This window comes from Salvelinus sp. IW2-2015, linkage group LG15, assembly GCF_002910315.2.
Source record: "Salvelinus sp. IW2-2015 linkage group LG15, ASM291031v2, whole genome shotgun sequence".
NCBI lineage: Eukaryota > Metazoa > Chordata > Actinopteri > Salmoniformes > Salmonidae > Salvelinus > Salvelinus sp. IW2-2015.
In genome coordinates this window covers 31,441,507-31,452,033 of record NC_036855.1, presented here as the reverse complement: position 1 = coordinate 31,452,033, position 10,527 = coordinate 31,441,507, and the positions used below count along the sequence as shown (strand labels likewise).

The following is a 10,527-nucleotide window of genomic DNA, read 5'->3' as shown; positions in this document are numbered from 1 at the left end:
GTGTTGGAAGATCATAAAGCATGGAGGAGGAGGTGTTATGGTGTGGGGGTGCTTTGCTGATGACACTGTCTGTGATTTATTTAGAATTCAAGCACATTAACCAGCATGGCTACCACAGAATTCTGCAGCAATAAGCCATCCCATCTGGTTTGGGCTTAGTGGGCTATCATTTTGTTTTTCAACAGGACAATGACCCAACACACCTCCAGGCTGTGTAAGGGCTATTACCAAAAGGAGAGTGACGGAGTGCTGCATCAGATGACCTGGCCTCCACAATCCTCCGACCTCAACCAAATTGAGATGGTTTGGGATGAGTCGGACCGCAGAGTGAAGGAAAAGCATTCCAACAAGTGCTCAGCATATGTGGGAAGTCCTTCAAGACTTTTGGAAAATCATTCCAGGTGAAGCTGGTTGAGAGAATGCCAAGAGTGTGCACAAGCTGTCATCAAGGCAAAGGGTGGCTATTGAAGATTCTCAAATATAAAATATATTTTGATTTGTTTAACACTTTTTGTTACTACATTTCCATATGTGTATTTCATAATTTCTATTGTCTTCACTATTATCTAAATGTTGAAAATAGTAAAAATAAAGAAAACCCCTTGATAGAGTAGGTGTTGTAAAACTTTGACCGATAGTGTATATTTTTGGACTTAATATATATAATTAAGTCCAAAAATGGATGTAGCAATTACAGATTGCCCTTTAATCTATCAAAAGTTTGCGAGTTTGAGCACGTGTCCATTAGGCTTATGGATATTTTTTCTTCTCAGATGAATTAGATTGAGAAATCAAAGCCCCACTTTCATTCCATAGGCTGGGAATCCGCACTTTTCAGCTGTTGCAACAGTGCATTTTTCACTGGATGTCCACTGGTTTCAAAAACAATGATTGACAGCAGCTTAAACTTCTTGAATTAAACCATTATTGGGGTTCAAATACACATTTATATTTGTGAACAGCCATCCCAACAACCAACAATAAGGCGCAAATAGCTAAATGAGAAGCAGCCAGTGTGATTCACATCAATGCGCTATGTGGATATCAATAAAAAGTGATATCCATAGCCCATAGACTACATCACTGCGTCGTCCTTACATCCAAGCGTTTATTCAAATGGGATCATCTTTGGATGCCAACAGCAGTTGCACCATTGGAAGACATAGCTTGACTGTAGCCTACAAAAACTATGCCTGATTTTCCCCACGATCCATCAAACACATTTAGTGTGTCATCATAGTAGTCTCTGACTTGTGGTCAGACACGCTCAGGCGGAACATATTTAGATTTTCAATTTGATTTGAATGTCGTTGAGAAAACATCCTTTCTGTATTTAAAAAGTAATCCTCAAAGTAATCATCTAGTTTTCAAAGTATCTGTAATCTTGATTACAACATTTTTGCTCCGTTTTTGTATCCCGTACTCCCCACACCCTGCATACAAACCTGAAATGGTTTGTGACTATCACGGGCTCAGGGTATAATCTTAGTGTAGGATATTAAACCTATCAACTCAACCCACATTTAAATGTTAGATATTTTTATTGGTCATTTATACATTATATATGTATTTTTCCTCTTATTTAATAACAGTATATCGCCCAGCCTCTGTTAAATATCTCTGGAAGTCCATAAAGCAACTATCCCTCAATAAATACATTTTATTGGTCCATACACAATGTAGCAGATGTTAATTGCGAGTGATGTGCTTCTTGTTCCAACAGTGCAAGTAATATCTTAACAGGTAATCTAACATTCCACCAACAACTTACTATTACACACACAATCTAAAGGGTGAATGAGAATATGTCCATATAAATATATGGATGAGTATGCGCCGAGTGCATAGGAAAGGTGGCGAATAGATAGTATAAATACAGTCTATACACATGTGATATGAGTAATGTAAGATATCTAACATATTAAAAAGTACCACTGTCTGTATTTAATTTAATAAGCACATTTAACCCAGCATGGCTACCCAGATTCTGCAGCGCGATAAGGCCATCCCCATCTGTTTGGGCTTAGTGGGACTATCATTTGTTTTCAACAAGGACATGACCCAACACACCTCCAGGCTGTGTAAGGGCTATTTACCAAGCAAGGAGAAAGTTGACGGAGTGCTGCATCAGTTGACTGGCCTCCACAATCCTTCCCGACCTCAACCAAATTGAGATGGTTTGGATGAGTCGGACCGCAGAGTGAAGGGAAAGCCATCCAACAAGTGCTGCAGCATAATGTGGGCAGTCCTTCAAGACCGGTTGGAAAATCATTCCAGTGACTGGTTGAGAGAATGCCTAGAGTGGGAAAGTGTCATCAAGGCAAAAAGAGGGCCTATTGTGAATAATTCTCAAATATAAAATTCTTTTGATCTTTGTTTAACACTTTTTTGGTTACTACATGATTCCAATGTTGTTATTTCATTCATTCACTCTTGGCATTCTCTCAACCAGCTTCATGAGATGATTTTCCATTAATTTAAATTGGCATTGTTTAAAGTGACTAGTGATCATTTATTAATATTGTGTCTAGTGATTGGTCTCATAATGGTAGGCAGCAGCTCTCTGAGTTAGTGATTGCTATTTAGCCAGTCTAATGCTTGAGAATGCAAGCTGTTTTTCAATCTCTCGGTCCAGCTTTGATGCAACATTACTGACCTCAGCCTTCTGGATGATACGGGTGACAGCAGGTGGGCTCGGGTTGGTTTTGTCCTTGATGATCTTTTTGCCTTCCTGTGACATCTGGTGCTGTAGATGTCATGGAGGCAGTGTAGTTTGCCCCCGGTGGATGCGTTGTGTGCAGACGCGCACACACCTCTGGAGAGCTTTGGCGGTTGAGGCGGTGCTGTTGCCAGTACCCAGGCTGTATACAAGCCACAGATTGCTCTCGATTGTGGGCATCTGTAAATGTTTTGAGTGCCTTTTGTGTGATCAAGCCAATTCTTCAGCCTCCTGAATTGAAGAGCGCGTTTGCGCTTCTTCACCACGCGTTGTGTGGGCCCAGGAACATAAACTTTCTACCTTCCCCACTGCTGTCCCTTGATGTGGATAGGGAGCTCCCTCTGCTGTTTCCTGAAGTCACAATCATTCTTGTTTTGTTGACGTTGATGAGAGGTTGTTTTCCTACACCACACTCCAAGTGCCCTCACTTCCTCCCTGTAGCTGTCTCGTCGTTGTTGGGGACAAGCCACTACATTGTGTCGTCTGCAAACTTGATGATTGAGGTAGAGTGCATGCCACACAGTCGTGGTGAACAGGGAGTACAGAGGGGCCCAGTGTTGAGGGTCAGCAAAGCAGAGATGTTTTTCCTACTTCACCACCTGGGCGGACCGTCAGAAAGTCCAGGACCCAGTTGCACAGGGCGGGGTTGAGATCCAGGGCCTCCAGCTTGATGATGAGCTTGGAGGTACTATGGTGTTGAATGCTGAGCTCTAGTCAATGAAGACATTCTTACATAGGTATTATTTTTGACCAGATTGGGATAGGGCAGTATGCAGTGTGATGCGATTGCGTCATCTGTGGACCTGTTGCGGTATGCAAACTGAAGTGCGTCTAGGGTGCGGTCAAGTGGGGATATGATCCTTGACTAAGCCTCTCAAGACTTCATGATGACAGAAGTGAGTGCTTTGGGCGGTAGTCATTTAGTTCAGTTATCTTTGCCTTCTGGGTATAGGAACAATGGTAGCCATCTTGAAGCATGTGGGACAACAGACTGGGATAGGGAGCGATTGAATATGTCGTAAAACACCAGCCAGCTGGTCTGCGGATGCTCTGAGGACGCGGCTATGGATGCCGTCTGTGCCAGCAGCCTTGTGAGATTAAGAAGTTTAAATGTTTTACTCACCTCAGCCACGGAGAAGGGGCGCAGTCTTTGTTAGCGAGTCGCGACAGTGCACTGTATTATCCTCAAAGCGGGCAAAAGGTTTTAGTTTGTCTGGAAGTGTGACGTCAGGTCCGTGACGTGGCTGTTTTTGTAGTCAGGGATTTCCTGTAAACCCTGCACATACGTCTCGTCTCTGAGCGTTGAATTGCGACTCCACCCTGTCCTGTACTGGAATTTCGCTTGTTTGATTGCTTTTGCGGAGGGAATAACTAACTTTAATATTCAGCCATATTCCAACCTATTTCCATGGTAAATGCGGTGGATCGCTTTCAATTTTGAGCAATGCGCCATCCATCCACGTTTCTGGTTGGGGTAGGTTTTAATAGTACAGAGGGTACAACATCTCCAATGCACTTCTTTATAAAACACCATCGAGTCAGCGTATAGGTCAATGTTGTTCTCTGAGGCTGATCGGAACATATTCCAGTCCGTGATCAAAACAATCTTGAAGCGTGGCTTCCAATTGGTCAGACCAGCGTTGAATGGTTCTCGTCACTGGTAATCCTGGTTGAGTTTCTGCTATAAGACGGAACGAGCAGATGGTGTCATGGTCGGATTTGCGAAGGGAGCGGGGGGCTTTGTATGCATCGCGGAAGTTAGAGTAGCAGTGGTCGGAGTATTAGCCCTGCGTGTCATGCAATCAATATGCTGATAGAATTTAGGTAGCCTTGTTCTCAAATTTGCTTTGTTAAAATCCCAGCTACTGTACGCCCTGGCCTTAGTATCTTTTTTTTTTATTATTTTAGTTAGGTCAGGGTGTGACATGGGAAGTTTGTGTTTTTCTAGTTTAGGTGTGTGTATTGTTTAGGGGTTTTGTATAGTGTATGGGTGGTTTCAGGAGAGAGGTCTAGGAAGTCTAGGGTTGCCTGGTTTGGTTCTCAATCAGAGACAGCTGGTTATTGTTGTCTCTGATTGGGAGCCATATTTAAGGCAGCCATAGGCTTTAGGTGATTGTGGGTAATTGTCTATGTTGTACGTTTGTAGCTTGTGTGTGCACTTACGTCTATAGGTTCACGATCGTTTGTTGTTTTGTTTCAGTTTGTTAAAGTGTTCGTTGCGTGTTTTTTTCCCTTCTCAAATAAGAGAGAATGTATTTTGCACACGCTGCGCCTTGGTCCACTCTCTCTCAGCAAGACGATCGTGACAGCTACAATAAATGCAGCCTCCGGATATATAGTTTCCAGTTTACATAGAGTCCAGTGAAGTTCCTTGAGGGCTGTCTTGGTGTCTGCTTAAGGGGGATTGTACACAGCTGTGACAATAACTGACGAGAATTCTCTTGGTAGGTAAAATGGTCGGCATTTGATTGTAAGGAATTCTAGGTCGGGTAAGCAGAAGGACTTGAGTTCCTGTATGTTGTTATGATTACACCATGAGCCGTTAATCATAAAGCATACACCCTCGCCCTTCTTCTTCCCAGAGAGGTGTTTATCTCTGTCGGCGCGATGCATGGAGAAGCCGGGTGGCTGAACCGATTCTGACAACATATCCCGAGAGAGCCGTGTTTCTGTGAAACAGAATGATACAATCTCTGATGTCTCTCTGGAAGGCAACCCTTGCTCGAATTTCGTCTACCTTGTTGTTAAGAGACTGGACATTGGCGAGTAGTATACTCTGGAGCGATGTGCACGTCCATGGAGCCTGACCAGGAGGCCGCTCCGTTTGCCCCTTCTGCGGCGACGTTGTTTTGGGTCGGCTACTGGGATTAGATCCATTGTCCTGGGTGATGGTCCGAACAGAGGATCCGCTTCGGGAAAGTCGTATTCTTAGTCGTAATGTTGGTAAGTTGACGTTGCTCTTATATCCATTAGTTCTTCCCGGCTGTATGTAATAAGACTTAAAATGTCCTATTTCCTGGAAGGGGCAGCAGTTCCTGTGTGAAGACTTTGTCGCCAGTTGATTTTTAAACAGACTATTGTTCAGCTATTAAAACTTAACTGGTGGTGCGAACTAAATCAGTGCCATGCATATCCTCAAACTTTATGTCTCAGTCCAATTTAACTACAGCAATCCAGATGTAGTCTTATTCACCATATGACAGCTGTAATAGCGAATATAAATGGGAAAGAAATGCAGCTTTTACTAAAGCTTGTATAACTCATGATGCATTGACCGGTAACTTATAACAGCTAGTCCTAACTTGTCACTACGAGGGCACTGAAGTAGTGTTCCAACCTCGTCATATCCCACTATGTTTGTGTGTATGAAAGGGTGTCGAAGAAGTAATGACAGTGAAATATGAAATCATCAGAGTCGCTGAGATTGCACTTGTTTTGTTCAGTCTCTTGGTTTCCTGCATGAAAAGTACTCACAGTGGGAGGCCATTCCTTCTCTTGCTAGAACAAAAGTGGTACCAAAGACAGTACAGTATGAAGATAGGCAGTAACTGCTTCTCCAATATAAATAAAAAATATAATATAAATATAAATCCGCAATGCACACAAACCTAAATACTTCCTCAAAGCTAGCTAACCACTCTAGCTAGTATTGACATTATATTTAAATCACAATGGATATGCTAATGTTAGCTAGCTAAACATTTGGTTATGGGCTGGCACTGACAGTTTGGGATTATGGAGAGGGAATTGAATTGTTTCTTTGTTATCTTGCTAGGTCGTTATCTAGCTATAGCCARCTGGAACGTTTCAACAATGGCTTTTTACAAAATAGCAATATTAGCTAGCTAGCTAACATTGGAATCTAGACCATAAACTAAGCAACACACACAGACATGCATTGCCAAACAATGCTACTGCCACCGTCTGGTTTGAGTATTTTAACAAGGCTGAGTGGCTAACGATGTCAAGGTCTCTGCTGTGTGAACACAAAAGAGATTGACTGCCTACATTCTGTTCAGAAGTGCTAAGTACTGTCGGCGGGAAAACGTTTGACAATCCTACCGGTGTGTCTGAGCTTTAGTGTTAGAGCACTCAGCATCCTTGACTCCTGAATCACTCACTTCCCTGTCCGGCTCAGAGGGCAAAAGGTCAAGGACAGTCCCATCAGGATATAAATCAAGCTCTGCACAACCTATTATTAAACGTTTTTAGTAACATGAGATTTGCGTCTTCTGTTGATATCAATACATGATCTAAGTGTGCACATCTCAGTTAAGATTCCGCCCTTATAGTTTATAGTAGATTTTGGTGGCCTCCAAGAGTGTCATTGTCACAGTGGGTTGTTCAACCTTCGTTGCCCCAGGCTAAAGTGGTTTATTTGTTTGGAGAGCTGTAGGGTGCTGRCATGTTCCTCCAGACAGACTCRGAGGTTACAGAAAACAGAGTAATCCAGATGTCCAGGAAAACCTGCCCCACTTCAGTTGTTGGCTGTCATATTCCTGTTCTGTCTTGTTTGCTCTATGGAAACGTAATCTCTCAGCCAATATGACTAATGATTAATGTTACTGTGTTAACAATGCACTATTGTTAACCATTGCATAGGTTACACAACATAAGAAATACAAAATATTACCTTTAACATGGTGACACAAAGATAGGGACAAATCTATAAAGAAAAATGTGTGAGCTACAGTTGTAATTATCTTAATTTGATCACCCTTTTGCAGGATAACCTTCCTGCAACGCAGGAAATTTAAAACATTTAGTGTATTAAGAGGTTTAAAAAGGCTTCTAAAGTTTATAATTTCCACTTTGAAATTCCTTTTACGAGAAATGCATCAATCTCTACAAAAATGTCCATGAATTATAATCCACATAATTATTCACATTTACTGTTGCTGCAGGATTATTTTCCTGCTGTAGGAAACTAGCTCAAGTTAAGATCCTACATCTGTACACACACTATGGTGCTTATGATGATTGTTCAATCATTGTGTCAATCAATTTGTTCAAACCAACCCKTATTCAAATAAACCATTAATGAAATATACACCAAATCGGAAGTGGTTCCATGATTTATCTTCCATTAACCCCAAACTGTTTGTTGTGTGTTCAGGAGAATGGGAAGAACCGCCTGCAGCAGGCCCAGAAGGAGGTGGAAGAGGTGAAGGTGATCATGCTAGATAATCTCAACAAGGCTGACGAGAGGTCAGGCAAGCTGGGAGAACTGGAGAACAGGGCCGATGAACTTCTGGAGAAGGTGATTGAAGTTTATGGGTGTGTCCCAAATGGAGCCCTATTCTCAGAGAGCTCTGGTCAAAAATGGTGCACTATATCGGGAATAAGGTGCCATTTGGGATGTACCCTAGATGTAATAATAGATGTCTTTAATGGAACCAAATCATGACTTAAAACAAAGCATTCGTAATATGAAGACACTGACTTTGAAGGTCTTACTTTGATGATTCCAATGCTATCATACACAAATAGCACAATAGGGTTCTCCTTTGGATTCTCCAGCTTTGGTGTCTCATGAAAGTGTTTTCCAATGTTCCATGGTTCAAAACAAGTCCTGGGAATAGGCAGGAAATGTCATATTGGTGTTTATAAATACACTTTAGGTGGAATTGGAGAGGGGAAATAATGTACAATTTACATCCTGGTTGTGGTTTAAGGTGATATTTTTAGAAAGGTATTTCCTATTGTTGTAAGATGAATTAAACCCACTAGTCTCCCTCGGTATAGAGAGAGGGGTGTCCAGGATGTGCCACAGGGTGCATGTCCYTCCTGGTCCATCCTGGGGTCAACCAACCAGGTCACAGCTTTCCCACATTTCTCCCCAGCCAGGCTTACATCACAACAACCACATAGTTCTCTGAGGACTCGCTAGGTGGCTGACTGGGGTTGCATCCCAAATAGCACATTATTCCCTATATAGTGCACTACTTTTGACTAGAGCCCACATGGGACACAGCCATAGTTCTCTGAGGACTGGCTGGCTGACTGGGTTACTGGGAAAAATAAAACAGAAGTGTCAAGAAAAACTAAAACACCAGTCTCGATTCATTGGAAGATCATTGGGAAAGTAGAGTGCACTGTAACTAAAGGCTTCTGTCTAGCAAATTGTCAAGAAATGGCAAGTTTCATGACAGAATAGTTCTTTCTGGATTTTAAAATATGTACAATGCACCATAACCTCAATTGCACGGATAAAGCAGATCCCCTTCCCCCATATTCTGACAGATATAGATGCATAGAGTCTTGGTATTAACATCCTACTATCTTGATATTAACATCTTATAATTATGTGTTTTCAGAGTAAGGCTTTCTCAAAGTCTGCTGGAAAAGTTAAACAACAGAAGTGGTGGGAACACATGAAAATGAAAGTGTTGCTGACCGGTATAGGGGTTGTCGTGGCAGCCATCATCATTGCGATTGTTTTATGGTCAGTGTTTAGATATGACGGCCTCAGCTCAAACAACAGCTCCACTGCTGTAGAGCAGCCCACCTCAGGGCCTTAGGACCATAGACTGTCTGTCAGAGCAAAGGCCATGGAGGAAATTAAGATGGAAGATGAAGATGGAGACAGGGGCAAGCGAGGCCTCCCCGGGAAATAAGGAGTCAATCAGACAAGAATAGTGGATGTAGATGAATATATAGTTTTATTAACCTGGTCCCAGATCTGGGACCAAACATTTGGCATGACATTGAGCAACAAGGAGTTGGTATGATGATAGCACAAACATGCTTTCCACCTGAGCCCAATATAGGTTTTGTGGGTTGGCTTTTCTTAACTTTTTAATCTGTGATATTGTTTATTTTTAGAGGCATTTTAGGCTCCGTGCTCAGTGTGTAGATCGTTGAATGAAATGGTACCATCACTAGCTCAGCTGCTTCCCAATTCAGTATCGCCTTCAACTGGCCGTAGTTGGTCAGGCTCACTAGTTTCACATTCATACTCAGAAATGCTTCAGCCTTACCATAGGATTTGGTATATGTGAATGTTTGGTCAATTCAAATCAAAAATATTGTGCCTTTGGTATGTTGGATGAATTGTGTATCCTTTTTTTTTCAGTATTCCATGTAAGCTGTAAAAGGGACATCACAAAATTATAATTGCCATGACATTTTATGAGTAAGTCATTTCATGTCATTCTTCCCTTTTTTCTGGGCAAAAGAAACATAAGAAAAGGAACATAATTTTATTTATATACAAAACACTTGTGTTTGAGGACAGCTTGTTTCTGTGGGCAATGCAATGTGAGTATTTATGTTACATGTGTCATTCATTAGCCTACAGGTAAGCAATGTGTACAGTATCAAAAACCGCTGCAGAGAAATTGCATCATGTCTTCACTTATCTTCTTAACATATGAGTTTGTCATTTTGGTGTCCTCTCTATTTGTAACCGCATCCCCATGCTCAATTGTTAGCCGGCTGGTGGATGAGATTACCCTATTTGTTACTGACTTTCCTTTCCCAATTGTTTTTTTTACCCTTGAGCTATTACCATCTCAAATACATGTAAAACTGTAGTGCACAATTTGTAAAATAAAAAATAAATTGATAAGTTATCTCTGTGGAGCATTTTGATTGAGTTTGTACAATGCATTCGGAAAGTATTCAGACCCCTTGACTTTTTCCACATTTTGTTATGTTATAGCCTAATTTTATAATGGATTTAATTGTATTTTTCCTTCTTCAATCTGCACACAATACCCCATAATGACAAAGCAAAAACAGGTTTAGACATTTTTGCAAATTTATTCAAAATAAAAAACGGAAATATTACATTTACATAAGTATTC

The 10,527-nt window shown here is 41.5% G+C and overlaps 1 protein-coding gene across 1 annotated transcript in view; it reads left to right on the top strand.

Annotated features, from left to right (window-relative positions):
* Window positions 1-10,293, top strand: part of LOC111973884 (vesicle-associated membrane protein 5) — an 11,889-nt gene extending 1,596 nt beyond the window's left edge. Inside the window, exons 2-3 of the mRNA XM_024001329.2 lie at window positions 7,836-7,979; window positions 9,037-10,293. Of these exons, the coding sequence (XP_023857097.1) occupies window positions 7,836-7,979; window positions 9,037-9,240 (348 nt within the window). The 3' untranslated portion in view covers window positions 9,241-10,293. The remainder of the gene's footprint in view (window positions 1-7,835; window positions 7,980-9,036) is intronic.
* Window positions 10,294-10,527: the final 234 nt, after the last annotated feature.